The sequence below is a fragment of the Microtus ochrogaster genome, chromosome 16 (genome assembly GCF_000317375.1).
Source record: "Microtus ochrogaster isolate Prairie Vole_2 chromosome 16, MicOch1.0, whole genome shotgun sequence".
Taxonomy (NCBI): Eukaryota; Metazoa; Chordata; class Mammalia; order Rodentia; family Cricetidae; genus Microtus; species Microtus ochrogaster.
In genome coordinates, this window is record NC_022018.1 from 47015795 (window position 1) to 47033911 (window position 18117).

The following is an 18117-nucleotide window of genomic DNA, read 5'->3' on the forward strand; positions in this document are numbered from 1 at the left end:
GAGAGAGAGGAGAGAGGAGAGAGGAGAGAGGAGAGAGAGGGAGGGAGGGAGAGAGAGAGAGATTGGGAGTGGGCAGAGGTTGTCTCTTAAAGGGATACTGCAGTGACAGGGACGGTCAGCATAATCCTAATAAAACAAAACAAGACCTCAGGCAAAGAATGTTCAAATGTTTAAGGCCCAGGCAAAAAGTCACCCTCTGTTTTTTGTTTTGTTTGTTTGTTTTTAATTTGCTCAAATGAAAACTCTGACATGTGTTGGATGACCTCCAAGTGGGTTTTTATAAAAACTAAAGCTGGGGAAATAAGAGTGTTGTCAACAGAGGCCAAAGCTGGGCAGAATACCAAAATACCACACGGGACCACTAAAGACTGTTCTGTTGTCCTGTGTTCTTCTACCAAGCAGTCCTGTCTGATGTCGCTTGGGGAAAATGGGACACAGAAAGAATTTGCTCTGTGGGATGCATGCATGACTAGTTAGTAACTAAGCCACTGGTTTCGTTTGTCTAAATCACCCTCCTTTGGAGAACATGTGGAGACCCAGGACTTGCCAGTGAACATGCCTCCTGACTCAGACACACAGTCCCAACTGCCCTAGTGCAGACACCCGTTTGGGCCTCCAAAGACTCCAAAGTAAACTTTCTCTGGTCCCTGAGGTGAAATCTGTGGAGCTCAAACATGTAGGGCGCCCCCTTTGTGTTTGTGCCACGGGTGGGAGGCCGCACTGAGGATGGAGAGATGGGCATGTGGGATCAGGGCCTCTGATGTTCCCACGACCTTGATGGAGTTCCTTGTTCCCCAGGTTTCATCGACCTTAACAGCGGGATTACTCTCGAGTGCTCTGCTGTCTTCAAAACATAAATTTATAAGAACCATAAGTGCTGGCATTTGTCCACTTCCCCATTACGATGTAAATCTGAACTGCCTTTTTTTTTATAAAAAAAAATGAAAAAGAAAAAGAAAAGAAAAAAAGGAGAAGAAGAAACAACAAAGGGAAACACAATCAGGATTCTGGATGAGGAAACACCATGATGACCACTCCTCAGTCAAAAGCTGCTGGCACTTCTGCTACCGAGAGGTGTCCCCACCCCCAGCAGGGCCCTACCTGAACGCTGTCCAGAGACTGCCTCACCCGCCCCCCAGCCGGCCAGCAGGCACCACATTGGTTCAGTCTTCAATGAACCCTTCCTTGCAAGGGCCTGTTGCCTGAGTTCAAAGAAGCCCAGAACAGCGGGTTTGGCATGGGTGTGGCTAGGCCAAAGTCATGATTCAGCGGGACCTAAACTTGGTCTGTCGCATAGGCTCCACATGGGGCATTGAGAGTGTCTGGAAAGGGGAAAGACCTCTCAGTTCTCCCCCGCTCCCCCCCCCCGACACACACACACACACACACACACACACACACACACACAGCCTTGTCCTGGGGAAGCCTGTACTGGCCCTTTGGTCCTGAGCATGTGTGCTCTGGGTATAGGAAGCTGAAACTGAGCATCTGCTTTGACCCCCAGCTGGATCTGAACTGCCTTCCAGAAAACTGAGGAGTAGTGGCTGCCTGCTCGGTTCTCATTCGTTGACCAGCTTGTGTTTGGAAAGCCCAGGGCCATGGCGATCCACACAGAAATGCCATTGCTAAGATTCCCTGCGGTATTCATGAGTATGAGCTGAGCAGAGGCTGGGTGGGGTCAGGAGCTCCACTTGGCCCCCATTTTTCATTGGCCTTGTGACACCCCTGGGACAGGAAGATATGGCTTGGCCGTTTTCATAACTTCTGGAGGCCAGAGCTGGGGACCAATGTCCCAATGCCTCTCCAGGGCCTTCCACTCTTCTGTCTGTTCACTGAAGAGTTTCTGCATCCTAGCAGATCCAACATCTTGCCAGACATGACTGTCTATGGCGTCCCTTGCTGCTCTTCTTACCAGAGAGATTCAGTCTTCTCTTCTATCCCTGCCCCCCTCTCTCAGGGTGTGCCTCCAGCTGCCCTGTTGACAGGGCCTCCAAGGGTTGGGTGCGCACTGAGGGAAGGACACCCCAGACCCTAAGGAGGCCTGCTGCAGCACTGTTTCCTTCCTAACGGAGCTCACAGACCCTTGGGTGCAAAGCTCCACCTCCACCCCTGCGATGCACTCAGCTTTCAGAATTGCCATGGGTTCACTAAGTGGTGGCTTACTTCCCATCCAACACACCCAGGATTCAGAGAGATTGAGTCAGCTTGCCATTCTGGCCAGCCCCAAAAAGTTGTCCCCTTGTCAAACCAATTGGGACCATGTTACTCTTTGGACACAGCACCTATCAGTGAGGCCATGCAATTTTACTCTTTGGACACAGCACCCATTAGTGGCTTCATGGCCAGTTGCTAACCCAGGAACCAGACAGAGTTAAAGGAAAGCTTAGATCAGCTTCCCAGGTAGCACCGTGCAGCTCCTGGGCACTGTCTGGACCAAGTACACCTCTGTCCAGCCCAAAGACATCACCATCACTGGAGTTCTCTGTCATTATTATTTGAATGTCCAAAGGGGTAGGGAAAGGGTGGCAAGATTTTAGTATGGCTGTAAACACAGTCTTCCCGAAAGACTGACTGACCTTTGAATGTGCGCAGGGTAGGAGGAAGGGTACAGAACTCTTTCCTTGAACTTCCCTAGGGTGAAGGGTAGGCACATGTTCTGGGTGGAGGTCCCTGCCTGGCCGGGCCCGAGGGCCTCACTTCCTCTAAACAGCAGCTGCACTTCAGGCTGCTGTAGTGTCCTGGCCTGACAGTCAGGCCTTCCCCAGCCTGGAGGAGTCCTAAGGAGCTCCTTGGCTTCCCTGCTGGCCTTGGTTCTAGGGCCCTTCTGAAGTCCCAGATGCATCTGTCTCCCTGCTCCAAAGCAGCGGCTGCTGTCAGCAATTCCCTTCAGCGTGCCCAGGAGTTGGCCTCCTCTTTATACATGGAAGAAGTTGGACACAATGCTGACATCACTTCCTGTGGAGGCACCCTTTTGCAGAAGTCACTTGCTCAGAGTTAGGGGTGTGCTGCACAGGCTCCTAAAAGGTCACCACCTCCTTTGGGGGCAGGGGGATCAGCTATTTCAAGGCCCTGATAAGTGGTTCCCGCCCAGGCTCTGCAGCCTCCCCAGCTGTGGGAAGGTACTTTCCCTCTCCTTCTGAGATCCTGGAGTCTTTAGGGAGCCGGAACCACATTTTCCCCCACTTTGTTAGGACAACTGAAGTGACTTGAACTGTTTCTAAAGGTGACAAGTTGACATTAATTGGGGGATGAAAGGCGAGCTGGGTGACTTTAAACATCCCTCTCTGAAACAGCTGCAGTCCTCAAGTGAGTTCATCTTGAGCTTATACATCCGCATCTGAGCACCGTGGGGTGCGGGTTCGCAGGAAGGGAAAATGTGAAACATGTCAAACCTTGTTTTCTTCTCAAAAGCAAGCGTTGCTGAAAGCCCCGTCCGTCCCAGCTCCACTTCCCTGGCAGAAGAGCCTGCCACTGGCAAACGGGCTTTTCCAAAATCCTGATCACTCCTTCCCCAGGCACCCTGAGAGCCCTGCCAGGTTTTCAGAATATGAGCCTTTCTGCCAGATAGAGAAACCAAACAAGGCGCTGGTCCGCGCGAGGAGGCGCTCTGAGTTTCTTTTTTTCCTCCCGCTTATGAACATGTGTTTGTACTTCCGGAATGAGCATCGTGGTGTGTCGCTTCGATGAATGGGATCCCAGGCTCTCCCTGTGCAGTCAGTGGGCAGGGGTCACCTTCGATGACTTCTTCCTCCCATGAATCTGTTCCTCCCCAAGCAGGTTGCTTTCTTCCAGTCGCTTCCTGGTGTCTGTACATAGTTCGTCTTTGTATAGGAGTGAGTGTGGTGACCGTCGACCCCGTGCCCTTCAGGGCTCTAACTTAACAGATGACGGCTGTATGAGGAAGATGCTGTACATAGAATATAAACTAAGCTGGATCTCTGTGGCCTAGGTTTTGTACATACAGAAACTGCATGGCATTTAAGTTATTGTTTCTCTCTGATGATGTATGCAGTTTCTTTAAAAACAAACCAAAAGAAAAAAATGTTTAAAAAAAATCTCTGACTACTGTGTTCTTTTAAACACCTGTCAGCAGGAACCATCAAAAATACCTGGGCTGGGGAAGGGTGGGCAAAGAGGAGGTCACCGGTTATTGGAAGACTGTAAAGCTCGTGTTTCTGGCATCATTGGCAGTGGGGGGAGTGGTGGGCAGGGATGACCGCTGCCCATAGATTAGCTTTCTCTTTAAGATTTATTTATTTGTTTTGTAGACTGTGTTCTGCCTGCATGCAGGCTACAAGAGTGCACATGGTCTCATTATAGATGGTGGTGAGCCACCTTGTGGGTGCTGGGAGTTGAACTTAGGACCTCTGGAAGAGCAGCAGGTGCTCTTAACCCCCTAGCCATCTCTTCAGCCCCTAGATTAACGTTCGAGAACACTTGTATTCTCAACCTTTTTTGACATTTTCAGAAATCTCCCAAACCTCTGTCCCTGAGTGTTCTGGGGAGAATGGATATGAATTAGCCTTTAGTTCAGTCACTGGGTGGTCTTCGTGGTATAGATACCAGACAGCTTTACAGCCTGGGGGGCCTCTGCAACCGAATAAAAGCTGTATTTTGCTTTGCCCTTTGAGAACAGTGGGCCTTCTGTATTTGAGGACTCAACCACCTTTGGATCAAAAATATGGGGGGGGGAGGAAGATTGCATTGGAACTAAACACATATGGTCTTATCGTTGTTTCCTAAACAATACACTACGTTGCCTACTGACCCCACATATCCACTGCATTGGGTACTAGCATGTCACTTAAGCATAAGGGGGGGATGTCTACAGATCATGGGTTTCATACCAGAGACTTGAGCATCCCCGGATTTGAGATGGGAATGGTCCTGGAATTCCACAGATGGACAGACAACTGTGCATGCACCTGCTTCTTGAAGAACTTGAGTATCCAACAAAGCAAACATTCTTTCACGTGAACTAATGGTGTCACTAGGCTGTAATTTTGAAGGGGCTAGGGAAGCAGAGGGCTGCCATTTGCATGGGAGAAGTTGCTGGGTCTCAGATTCTTGAGCCAGCAATGTGAGGAGCCAGCTCTCTGGAGGGAAGCAGAGCAAGGGACTGCCTGTGTGGAGCCTCAGATAGGAATCACCTGGGGTCTTACTGGCACATAAATACTCTGGAAGTCTTGGGCGTGGAGTCCCGTGTTTGGCAAGCTCCTCGGGCCTGTGCTACAGTTGGGCTAGGAACCACACTGACGGGCCTGGCTTCGGAGACAGACCTCTTGCCGTGTCCAGGACTCGTGAGTGGCCACATGAATGGAGCGAGGCCACTGAGAGACAGAAGGAAAGCTCCAGGCTCCGTGTGTCCCCAGCAAGAGTGGCTACGGGCGGCACGGTGAGTGGTTTACAAGGGTCTCCATTTCTGCTCTTAAGTGTGCCCATCCTGCCTTTCCTCTCCCACAGCTTTCTGGGCTTTGAAAAGTTTCACCTGCAGAGCCTGGCTACCATTTTCTATGGATGTAAAGGGCTGGGAAGAAAAGGTTTTTAAAGAGGTCTAAAGAAGCTGTACCTGGCAGGAGGGAAGAAAAATGGCCGGAAAGGGAAGGAAGGCTCTGGTTACATGTTCTCGCCAAACAAAGACCTGGTGCCTCCGTCCCTGTCGCTGGGGTGGCCATGCCATCTAATTTCCTCATGCTTCTGTTTCCTTATTTTCAGAGTGAGTCTTTAAACTCCATGTTCTTTTTTAGCGTATGTATGTGTGCGCGCGTGCATGTGCATGTGAGTGCGTGCACACACAAGGGGCATGAGTGAAGGTCAGGACAACCTTGGGCATCTTCCTCGAATTCCACCTTTTCTAAGACAGGGTCTCTTTGCTGTCGGCTGCTGCCCATGCTGGGTAGCTAGTCCTTGAGCTTATGGGCATCCTCCTGTCTCCACCTCCCATCTCACTGTAGAAGCGCTGAGACTCCTGGCTTTAGGTGGGTTTTAAGAGATCTGTCAGGTCATGTGTGCGCAGCAAGCACTTCCCTCACTGAGCTGGGTCCTCACCCTCCTGCTTCCGCCTCTTAAATGCTGGGATTATAGGCATGCACCACCCTGTCCAGCAATAGGGACAGTTTGGAAAGAACTAAACTGAGTCTTGAAAAACAATAACGCTTATCAAAAAGGCCTCCTGGGGCCCATCCCTCAGGTCACTTGCAAGTAACAGCATTGATGAGTCTTCTGTCCCTGTCTGTCATGGGAGGGGCCTGGAGAGCTATCCTCTCAGGACACTGTCTTCTCTGAGAGCTTTTGTAAGGCCTAAAGCATGCCCCCCACCTTCAGCAATGGGATAACTTCAACCCAAGTGTTCATCCAGAGTGTAATGGCTCCTGGCTTGGTCCCTCCAGATGCCAAGTCGTCTTCACCTTGGCTTCAGAGGTGTCCCTTTGTGCGGCTGTAGCTAAATACCAGGGACCAGGAAAGGTAACAGCCCACCCATGCAGTGCCTGCCTGATACTGAGATGAGGTTCTTGCCTGTGGGGATGCCTGACAGGATTTGACAGTCTGGCAATATTCATGACCTGTGAAAGAAAGCAATGCTGAACAAGGTCCTGGTGTCGCATGACTCCTCCCAGATTGTTCCCATCCTTCCTTTCTTTTCCTCTTTAGAAACACACACACACACACACACACACACACACCAAAAAAACACAAAATCACAAATCATAATATACAAGTAAACACTAACAAGACAAAAAGTGACCCCCTAGGCAATACAAGACAAAAAGTCTACAGCAATGCCACTGAGTTCATTTTGTGTTTGTCATCTACCGCTGGGCACTGGACCCACCTTTAAATGTAGTTCTCATACCCAGTGAGACTCCATTGGAGAAAGCTAAGTTTTCCTTGGCAAGCAGATGTCAATTGTAGATAGCTTCTTGGTTAAGGGTCAGGAACCTGTGTCAACAACATCCCCCTTTCTTAGCGCTGAGACCCTGCCTGACCTGTACAGGTCCTGTGCATGCTCCCACAGTCTCTGTGAATTTACAGTCCACTTTTTTTTGAGACCGGTTTTTCATGGCCCTGGATCTCCCCAAGGAGGCTAGACTAACTAGTTAGCCCAGGAATCTCCTGTCTCTCACTCCACACACTACCACTATGCCCAACTATTTTTCCGCTTAGGTTTCTGTTTTTCAAAACAAGGTTTCTCTGTGTATCCCTGGCTGTCGTAGAACTTACTCTGTAGACCAAGCTGACCTCAAACTCACAGAGATCTGCCTGGCTCTGCCTTCCAAGTGCTGGGCTTAAAGGTGTGCACGACCACCGTCGAGCTTGCCCAACTATTTTTAAATGTGAGTTCTGCAGAGTCAACTCAGGTTTCATGCTAGAGCGAGCACTTTAGCAAATGAGGCATCTCTCCGGCCCCTGCCCCTGCATGCTTTTTATGGTGCTATGGACCAAGCCAGGGCTTGTGGGTCCTAGGCAGTACTATAACCACTAAACGACATCTCCCAACCACAGAAAGAAATTTTGGGCAGTGAGTGGCTTCTGCCTTCTAGCCAGGCAGCAGGAACACAGGGTCTAGACTACTCATCTAACAGTGGTGACCTCTCTCACCCGAGGTGCACCCGGAACTTCCTTTTCTTATCTCTTAGCTGACTGACCAGCAGGCTCCCTTGGGTTCTGACATTCCTCAGGCCTAGGCAAGCCTTCTCCATAATCTTGTGATCTGTCAACCTTAGCAGCCGCAAATTCTAATTGCCTTGACTCTGGCTCATTCAACTGTCATATGGTCTGGCAGCCCCAGTTCTGGTCTAGAGCCCCAGCTATTGGGCACCCTGGGGCTCTATCACCCTGTATTTCCACCCCTCTCCCTTGCAATCAGAAACAAACCCATCTGCTGCCTGCCACTGGCCTCCAATCTCTCACCTAGGCAAAGTCAGCTTTTGGTAGACTTCTGAGATGAATTAGGCTTGGTATGAATGTTCACAGGGAACACCCAGACATGGAGATGGTGTGCCAAGGGTACCTGTGTGATTCCTCCATATGTCCCTCCACTACCTCCTACCCATGACAGGGCTGGCTGTCCCCCTACAAGTAAATGGTGTAGAACAAGCCACTCAGACATAACACATAGCAGAGCGGGCGGGGGGGGGGGGAGGTTCTGACCCCTCAGTCCCTCAAGGCAGGAATCTGATCAGCATGTGTTGCTGATTGGAGTCCAGAGCTTCTGAGGTGTCCTCCCTGGCACTAGGAACATGCCCTCTTGTGCTGATGCGGGCTCCTAGCATCCTCTCCAACTCTCCAACACTCGGTACTGGCTCATAAATAGCAGGGTGCTCATATTTAAGTCATGATGAAGGGAAACCAAGGAGCCAGACACCAAACCACTAGGGCACAAGAGGCAGAGTTGGCATTTAGAAGCAGATCATCCAAAGTCTCCTCTCCTGCTTTAAAAGCACCAACTGTTGGGGCTGGAAAGATGGCTCAGTGGTTAGGAGCACTGACTGCTCTTCTAGAGGACCCTGGCTCAATTCCCAGCTCACAACTGTTTGTAAGTCCAGTTCCAGAGGACCTGACACCCACAGCAAAAGCACCAATGGACATAAAATAAAAATAAATAAAATTTTTAAAAAGGACAAACTGTCATGAGGCAAAAGTCAAACATATCCCAACACATACTTAGACCCCCTACATATACAAGACATACTTTACACCCCACAAATATTCATCTACCATACATTCCACATGTATAGGACACACTTAGACCTCACAAATGTATATATACCATACATTCCACATACCCACTCCACATACTTAATCCCCCATGCTCTACACATAGCTACCTATTCACACACTCTTACCTCACATATTCCAGACCCTGTTGACATATACATTCACAAATACATATTCCACATATACACGGACCCACATACAATACCCCATATATACCAGCTCCCCTCCACATATATACTCTCCCGTTCCACATATACCAGACAGTACACATTCCATATACACATATGCCCACATATACATACCACATACACATCAACCCCCCTACATATATACTCCATACACACATACACACATATACACCAGCTCCCCCAACATACACACCCACACATCCCTTTTCCTTTGTGTCTCAATCCTAGTGGATTTAGAGCTTCTGCCATTGGTGTGTAAAGATGCCTAGAGACAGAACCAGAACTAAGTTCAGCATGGTGTGACTAGCACTCTGGGCTATTTTAACATGGAGCTGCCATTCCCCCACAACTTGACAGTGTTCTGGAAAAAGGAAACATGAGGGCATTTTTATGAGGGGTGGAGGACAGAAGACAGAAGCTAAACAGGGCTCTCTCCAGATACCTCTGCCTCAAAACAGTGGGTCCCTGTGTGTTCTCAGCTCTCAAAGAGTCCTTGACTGTTTTGTTCCTAGTAAGAAAAATACACATGGTGTCACACTGACTTGCTTAAAAAAACCTCTCCTACTGCACATACTGGCTTTGGGAGAGCCTAGGCAGTTTGGATGCTCAACTTACTAAAACTGGATGGAGGTGGGCGGTCCTTGGACTTCCCACAGGTCAGGGAACCCTGATTGCTCTTCCAGCTGATGAGGGAGAGGGACTTGATCGGGGGAGGGGGAGGGAAATGGGAGGCGGTGGCGGGGAGGAGGCAGAAATCCTTGATAAATAAATAAATTTAAAAAAAATTAAAAAAAAATAAAAATAAAAATAAAAAACCTCTCCTCCCCATCCTCTACAGACAGGTCTCACCTGACTGGGGCTGGCAGGACACACAAGCAAGGTGCTGTCTAGTGCACAGCAGTACCACAGGAGCCTTCCGTGTGAGACCCTCTGACCTCGGGGGAACAGCAAGGAAGGGCAGCTGTAGTCTCCAAACCTAGTCCTGCCGCAGGGCTCCTGGTTTCCCACGCCCACTCAGGGCAGCATACTTTCAAACTCTCTTCCAGTTCAGAGGTGGCTAGTTCTTTTTAATTTTATGGGACTGGGATTCAGTGACATCGATAGATTTCACGATGTCCATTTTATTAAAAGACGTGTTTTATTAAAAGACGTGATATGTGACTACCTAAGTAGCCAGTGTTGAGGTGATAGTTATGCAGGCATGAGGACCCAAGTTCCTGTCCCAGCACACAGATAAAAAGTGAACATGGTAGCATGGGTTTGTGATCTCTGAGCTGGTGAGGCGGGGATGGAAGAATGCTCACAATCTATCTAACCTAGCTTACCAATAGGCAAGTCATAGTCTCAGTGAGAGAGCCTGCCTGAAAAACCAAGGTGGATGGCATCCTGAGGAACAACAGCAGAGGTTGACTTGGGCCCCTACACACATATCCAAATATACTCATTCTGCGCACGTGGAGACACACACGGAGGGGTGAGTGTAAATGGTCTGTCCTGTCCCTTTAAGAGACAAGCCACGCCCACTCCCTCCCCTGTCTGCTGAGGCAAGCTGATCTTCAGCTTCCAGCCTAAGTCTCTCTCTCTCTCTCTCTCTCTCTCTCTAAGAGGCAGCTTCTGTCTCTCCCTTCTCCCCTATTTCTATGTCTCTTTCTGTCTCTGCCTCTCTCTCTCTGCTCTATCCTCTTTCCCCTCCATAACCCACTAAATAAATATCCAGCCTCACTCTGCATGATGAGCCTATCCATGTCTCTGTCGCTCACCCACAGCATGGCTCCCTACAGGGGACCAACCACCTTCAGAGACCTGTGGCGAGGTCTCATGGGATGCCCGTTTGTCTTTCTCTCCTCGTGGGACTGGCTGCCCCTTTGAGGTCTCTCACCCATCATGCAGCTCCCTGCCTGGGACTCATGGCTCACTGCAGCCACTTGGGAATCCACAGCATTTTATTTTTACCATTACAGTGAGGACACAATTTCTTTATCATATCTCTGTGAGTTTCACATATTCTCTATGACCACTAGGAAGCAAGCAATTGGGGAAGAGTTTCCTCTGTGTGTGTTTTTCCCCTATGTCCCCAAAGTTCTTCAGGTTACTTGAGTGGTTACTAAAGAAATGGTTGGCGGAGAATCATTTAACATACTGACTGCAAGTGGAAATCTGTGTGAAGAGGGTTTGCTTCTGAGTCCATTTAAAAGACTCCCTTTGTCTGGTACCCACAGGCTGACCAGCTGGTTTCAGTGGCTCTGTTTCTTCTCAGTCCTTTGTTGGTAGCTGTTTCACACGTCAGGGAGGGACTGGGTTCTCAGAAGTATAACTCCCTAATTTCATCCCTCCCTGTGTGGGAGGAGGATGGGGAAAACTCTGATGTGCTCCCCACATTCCTGCAAGACTGTGAGCTGAGTAAGTCTGCAACAAGGACCCCATTTTACTCACCAGTCCCAAAGTCATCAAAGGCTTCCTGAAGGGTGACCATATGTGACAGAATAAGGCCAGGGAACACTTGCTATTAACCTTAGCCTGCCACCTCTCCTAATCCTGTGGTAGCAGAGGGTGCTGGAAAGGCCACCTGACATTTAATGACTTGTTAGAAAACGTCAAGACACACAAATATCAAGCAAGTGATCTCTCTTAGAAGGTAAATTTAGAGGTGTTTTATTCAATAAAAGCTTCATGCCAGTAATCCCAGCACTCAGGAGGCTGAGGTGGGGGACTGCCAGGAGTTCAAGGCCAGTTATATAATGAGTTCCAGAAAGCAAGGTATAGAATGAGGCCTGTCTCAAAGAAAGAAAAAAAAAAAAAAGACTTCATTCCAGCTGGCGAAAGGGGCAGGGAACATGTAAGAAGATGCAAGGACTGTTTGTAAGTCAGTTTAGCAAGACATGAGAAAGCACACGTTCTAGGTCAACAGAAGGCAAAAGCCAAATCTGAAGTGCTGAGAAAAGAAAGCTGTTCTTTTTACAGAAAGAGGCCCTTCTAAGTGTCTAACCTGTGCCTGGTACTCATCAGAGGGAGGCGGGGTTCACTGAACCTCTCACTGGATACCCAGGCTGCACCTGAGCTGCCTAAGGACCAGGAGGGATTTCCTGACTACCCTTTTAAAATATCACCCCAGAGCTGTGTGTCGATGTCGCCAAGAGACACTGCTTCACAACACTGCTGCACCAGGCACTGTGATTAAATTATTTTACTGAGTGGGGGTGGAGGGAGCATTCTGAGCACCACAGAGAGATTACCATTTCTATACAGTTAGTAACGACATGGACAGGGTGCTCAGGGAGGGCCTGCAGACCATCCATGAAGTCACAAGCTGTCAGGCTGAGTGGACTGGGGTCCCACAGTGTTTGTGCCACAAGTCGATGGCCTTACTCACAATAGCGTCGGAGCTGTCCTGAGGAATCTGTAAAGAACAAAGGCATCCAAGTGAAATTCCTTGTGTTTGTTCCTTTAGGATCTTCTCTCGTTCTGTGGCAGACCTGTTTCCATGGAGCTTTCTCTGTTTTTTTTGGAAGGTGGTAGCAGATTCGGAATGATTTAATGCTCCTAGGGACATACTGAGTAGCTCTGGTACCAGGCCATCTTTCCGTGCCCACTCACCACGTAGCCTTGGACAAGTACTCGGCTGCCTAAGGTTCAGCACTGATCTCTAAACAACATCCCAAGTTCACAGAGCTGCTCGTGGGATGACCGAAGGGAGCTCTTGCCTGGCACATGCCTGGCACTGTTGGCCGCTAATTGGTACAGCAGTGGTGATTCACTTAATGAACACGTACACATTCACTTAGCTCTTACTATTTACCAGGCCACACTTCACATGTATAGCTGGTTAATTAAGGGGGGGGAAGTTCTGAGTATGCTCCATGCTGTACTCTCAGCAGGCATGATCTCTTTACTGTTTACTCAGGAGAGAAGGTTCTAAGGGAGGAGGAGCTGGTTCCATAGGCCTTTTCAGCATGCACTAACAACTGCATGAAGCACCCCAGCTAGGATTACCCCCGTGGCAGGAAAAGGCCGAGAGAACCCCAACAGTGTTCACTCACATCACCTCCTGTTCCTGCTGTGCTCACTGGGGAGAAGGCTACCCCACAACACCACACCCCAGGACTATGAGTAAGGGGCTTGCCATGCAGACTGGCATCCCCAAAGAAACAGGGAGACAGCAATACTGTTAAGGAAAAGTAACTTCCTTTTCCTGCCAGGAGTGGGGTGCGTGACTATAATCCCAGCACCCAGGAAGCTAGGGCAGGAAGATTACCAAGAACTAAAGGCAGCTGGGATATACATAGAGTGTTCCAGGCCAGGATGAGTTACAGCATAAATCACAATCTCAAACCAACAATAACAAAATGCTTTAGAGGAGTGAAACTACGCTGTTACTGTAACACAACAGGAAAACCTGGCTTGCCAAACTGCCTTCATTTCCAGATTCCAAATGCAGGGAGACAAGGCACTCACGTTTTCCAGGAACTTTGTTATCTTCTCCGCGCTGTTCAGTGCCATGACTTTCATCTTAAAGGTTAGTAATATTTCCACTGCGACAAAGACTAGGATCTTACAGGATCCGCTGACAACTTTATCCCAGACCCTAGAAAACAGAGATCACCAAATTACAGGTGTGCAAAACCGGCGTTACCCAGACATCTCAGATCATAAAGTAAGATCAAATTCCACTCATTTTCAGTATATGTTTCAGACAGCAACTGTGAAACAATCAGTAACAACATGATAGAGGAGCCGCTGAGATGATTCTAGATAGGATAGCTTTATAAGGGAAAAATGAAGTTCACTTAAAGTCGCTGCTGCGCTAGAATGTTCCAAATGCCTGCTGAGAACTCGACATCGAAGGAAAAGACAGTCCTACATCGGGGTGTGCATCCTGCTACAGTCATGTAATACCAGCTTAGCAGACACCACAGGACAGCAAAATGTCAGGCGAAGTCATTTCATTGCCAGTGAAATGAGAACCAGAGGAGGTTCTCTAAACGTATTGCAGGGCTCTTTATGAGTGTATGTGTAACATGCTGGGTGTGGCTCCACAGGCACATACATGTAAACGCCTGCAGAGGCTGGGGTTGATTTGGGTAGCTCCCTCTGTTATGTTCCACTTGATTTTTTGAGATAGAGTCACTCACTGAACCTCATGCTCACCAGCTGACTAGACTGGCTATCGAGTGAGCACCAAGAGCTGCCTGTCTCCACAGATACCCCTGCCAGCACTTGCTTTATGGAACATGCCATCATACCTAGCTTTTTATATGGCTGTTGGGGATCCAAACTCAGGTCTTCTTGTTTGTACAGCAAATAACTGTACCCACTGAGCCCTTTCCAAGACCAGGGAGCCAGTCCTTGACCTACTATAAAAAATGATTTGATAATTCCTATAACTTTTGAAGCCGGTAGTAGACTCTGTACTAAGTTACACATTTTCTTTTAATGCTCTCTATATACTGACTTCTTTCTTGAAACCAACATCACAAAGACCCAGGTTGGGGGGGCTGGGACTAAGAAATACCCTTAACATGTGTCTTAGCTCTTTTGAGGATGTCATACAAAGGTGTCTATCTGTCAGGAACTAACCCTGTCTAGAAAAGAAGCCCACAGATCCCCACTGTTTCGGCTACCACTGCCTCACGGCATCCACACAAGCTTCGTAGGCATGTCTCCAACAACAAGGAGAACCACGTTAGGTACAGAAATTGCCAGCGGATGTAGTTTTGCATCTCCTTCTCATTCTGAAGCAAACTCCAACTTAGAGGATGGTCACAGAAGGGCCAGGAACTCTTTCCGACTCCAAGCTGCCTGTATGCGATGGGAAAACACATACCTCTGTAAACTGGACTCAGGCAGGCATCCGGCGAAGCACCTTTTGAACCAGAGATCATAAGGAAGTTTGGACACAGCAGAGCAGGCCTTCAGGTGACTCAGCAGCCTACTATCTTCCAGATTCAAGTACTGTTCAAAAGCCTTGGGCTAAAGATGACATAGCAAAAGTGATTATTCATTTCCTGTGACATAATGCCACCTCATGCTGCAACTTACGCTGAAAAAATGTGCGTGCTAAGTAAGAGAAAGGACTAGAAGACAAAGCTTGAGAAGCATCCAGTCCATCGTAACGCGACAGGCTTTGGTCAGTACTGACAAGGGTGACCACACTGGAACTGCGGGCTTTCTCAGGACGCAGGGCTCCTCCAGTGCTCACCCCACAGGACAATACCCAGGCCAAACGGAATGGCTGCCACCCGGAACTGCACTAATCAGATCTAACAGCTAAGGCAGAGTCTACAGCAAGAGTCAGGTATTATGGAAAGCTACAAAAGGCCCACGGCAATACTGGGCGATCTGGAGCTATCATGTGAAGACCTGAAGGGGGGAAGCTGGCTGAGGTGTGGCAAACATCTAATACATATAATAAGAATGATATATACATATATGTGTATGTATCTACACACACACTCTGAAGCCAACAATAAAAATATATAAAGCTGACCAACTTCACTGGCCCTCAAGGCTGTGTCAGGTGGAGCGAGAGGGCAGGGCCACTGCTTGAAGGACAAGACTAACAGCCTTGTACATGCGCAGCAGAGTGGAGAGCAGGCCAGCTCAGGACCTGCCTGCCAGGTTAAGATGTAAATTTGCCCAGACTATGGCACGCACGCACACACGTACACATGAGCAAGGGCGTGTTTATTGTCAGTGTGAGGCTATTAGACTTAATTACAGCAAATTCATAAGGGGAAACACTGAGTAAATTAGTAGGAAAAGTGATTCTAAATGAGAGGCTGTCAATCCTAGCTACAAGCAGAATTGCCTAAGTCTTGAAACATTAGAATTCCAGGCCCATCGAGAGACTCTGATTTAATTGGTCTGGTGGAGGAAGAGGGGGGATAAGAAATTCTCCAAATCTCTTGAGTACTAACAGGAAGTCAAAACTGAAAGCCACTAGTTTATCCAAATGAGCCTAGAAATTCTCCACGTACTGAAATAAACAACAACAAAACAAACAAAAACGGTAAGGCCCATGTGTAGAGTAATACACTCCATGTGTTCATGTGTATATATGTGTACATATGTGTATGCTGGAACACAATAACAGGAGCCTGGAGTCCCGTCCAGCAGCCCTGGCTGCCCTCGCTCTGCACTTGAAGGTACGTGAGGAGAAGGAGCTCCTGTCACTTAGGCCTTCTGTACACACTAACCAAGTGACCACGCTAAGTAAGCCATTGGGTCTGGACGGGTCAGGACTACTCCAGAGCAGGCAGGGCTGCAAGCGAGTCCAGCCCTGGAGACCCCAACAGTGCTCCAGCAGCAGAAAAGGAAACACGGGGCCCACTCCATGTCTCCCCACTCCATGGGGAACACTTTCTGGCCTTTACAGAACACATCTGCCAGAAGCCCACCTGTCACAGCAGCAGCACCTCGGTGACAGTGTCCCTGACACTGCTTATTCCCCAACACTCCCATTCAAAACACAAAACCCTTACCAGCTGAGGTAAAGAATCCCGGAACTTGCTATTTAACTGCTTCACGAAGCATCGGGTGACCCAGTAACAGTCAACGCTATCCTCCACCATCTCGTCCATGGCTTTGGCAATGGCGAGAAAGACATCATCCTCCGGCTCCTGAAAGATTAACAATGAATCTCAGGAGGAAGGCAGCAGAAGGAAAGATATGTTTCTTCACTGAAAATGGAACACTGCCCCCTGAACCCCGAAGAGGACCCATTAATAAACCAGAGAAGGTAGAGTGTGCTAGAAAGAAAGAAGCAAGGGAGGGAAGGAAGGGCAGCCACAGAGAACTATGGGAGTCAGCATGACTGAACAACAGCTGGCTCTTGGGTGGGGTCTGCACAGGCAAGGCAGGGTCTCTGCCACACAGCCAGTCTCCATGTTGGTTCAGTGTTAGGGAAGCCAGGGTCTCTCTCACACAGACAATCTCCATGTTGGATCAGGGGTCTTTCTGTGATGACACACCCACTTTGGAATGTGTCTCAGTACATAGCTTACGAATACTGGGGGACTCCAAATGGCCTCACAAAACACTGATTATGTCAAAGCTTCCACACATGGCTTCAGAATGCTGTTCTGCCTCAATTTTTAACAGCCCAGAATCAGAATTTTAGGAAGCAGAAGGTCACTACTCATATCTGTTAATATGAAAATAAACCCTCAAGTAATTTTCAACAGAGGACTCTTATTAAACTGAAACCCTATTTGTAAAGTTATTTTATTTTCAAATATTACCATCAACACCAGAAACCAAACAAACAAACACAAAAAACAGCCAGGAGGTACAGGCCTATGAGCTCAAGGCCAGTCTGGTCTACAGAGTGAGTTCCAGGGCAGCCCTGGCTACCCTGTCTCAAAAACAAAACAGCAAAAACCTTACATTTTCATCTAGACTTTCATAGTTTGATACTTTTAAGATTAAAAGGAAATTAAAAAATACCATTCTATTTCCTGAGAAGCCCCAAGTTAAATAAAAATTTCCTGTTTTAATAAAAGGCACTTCAATCTTAGGTTTCCTTTCAGCTTGTTGATATCCACAAAATGCAAGCAGTCGGGCTGGAGAGATGGCTCAGTAGCTAAGAGCACTGGCTGCTCTTCCAAAGGACCCAGGTTCAATTCCCAGCACCCACTTGGCAGCTCACAACTGTATCTTCAGTTCCAGGGAATCAGACACCCTCTCACAGACCTATATGCTGCCAAAACACCAATGCACATAAAATAAAGACAAATCATTAAAAAAAATGTTTTAAAAAAAACGCAAGGAGGCCCGGAGTTAGGATTAATACAAGTGTATTTCTCTAAACAGTGTTAGAGTATTGGGGGACACAAAGGAGCAAGAAGGAAAGAAAACCTCCAGGATTCCACAGCCCTTGGCCTGGCCTGGGCGACCCTGCAGATGGCAAGGTCCCCATCACTCTGACAGGCCAAGGGGAAACTATTGTTCTTCCCCCAGCTGTGATCCAGTACTCACATGCTCCTCAGACCACAGCATAAGAGGGCTGAGTGTGTACAGAGAGGCAGGGAGACAGAGGACCACACCCACATTCAGATCAGACAGCACGTGCACCTGAGACTGCAGGGGAGGTGCCAGGGCTCAAAGCATGGACCAGTGAGCAGGGATGAGCATGAACCAAAGCATGGACCAGTGAGGAGGGATGAGCATGAACCAAAGCGTGGACCAGTGAGCAGGGATGAGCATGAACCAAAGC

The 18117-nt window shown here is 48.4% G+C and overlaps 2 protein-coding genes across 12 annotated transcripts in view; one reads left to right on the forward strand and one right to left on the reverse strand.

Annotated features, from left to right (window-relative positions):
- The window catches only part of Phactr1 (phosphatase and actin regulator 1), a 431785-nt gene extending 427730 nt beyond the window's left edge, over window positions 1-4055 (forward strand). For all 6 annotated transcript variants that reach the window (XM_026782882.1, XM_026782884.1, XM_026782883.1 and 3 more), the window contains one exon: window positions 799-4055. In XM_026782882.1, the coding sequence (XP_026638683.1) occupies window positions 799-814 (16 nt within the window). In that variant the 3' untranslated portion in view covers window positions 815-4055. The remainder of the gene's footprint in view (window positions 1-798) is intronic.
- Window positions 4056-11547: 7492 nt separating this feature from the next.
- The window catches only part of Tbc1d7 (TBC1 domain family member 7), a 14568-nt gene continuing 7998 nt past the window's right edge, over window positions 11548-18117 (reverse strand). For all 6 annotated transcript variants that reach the window (XM_026782832.1, XM_013349090.2, XM_005355089.3 and 3 more), the window contains 4 exons: window positions 16385-16522; window positions 14728-14873; window positions 13359-13488; window positions 11548-12303 (listed from right to left, as the gene is read on the reverse strand). In XM_026782832.1, coding sequence (XP_026638633.1) covers window positions 12217-12303; window positions 13359-13488; window positions 14728-14873; window positions 16385-16522 — 501 coding nt within the window. In that variant the 3' untranslated portion in view covers window positions 11548-12216. The remainder of the gene's footprint in view (window positions 12304-13358; window positions 13489-14727; window positions 14874-16384; window positions 16523-18117) is intronic.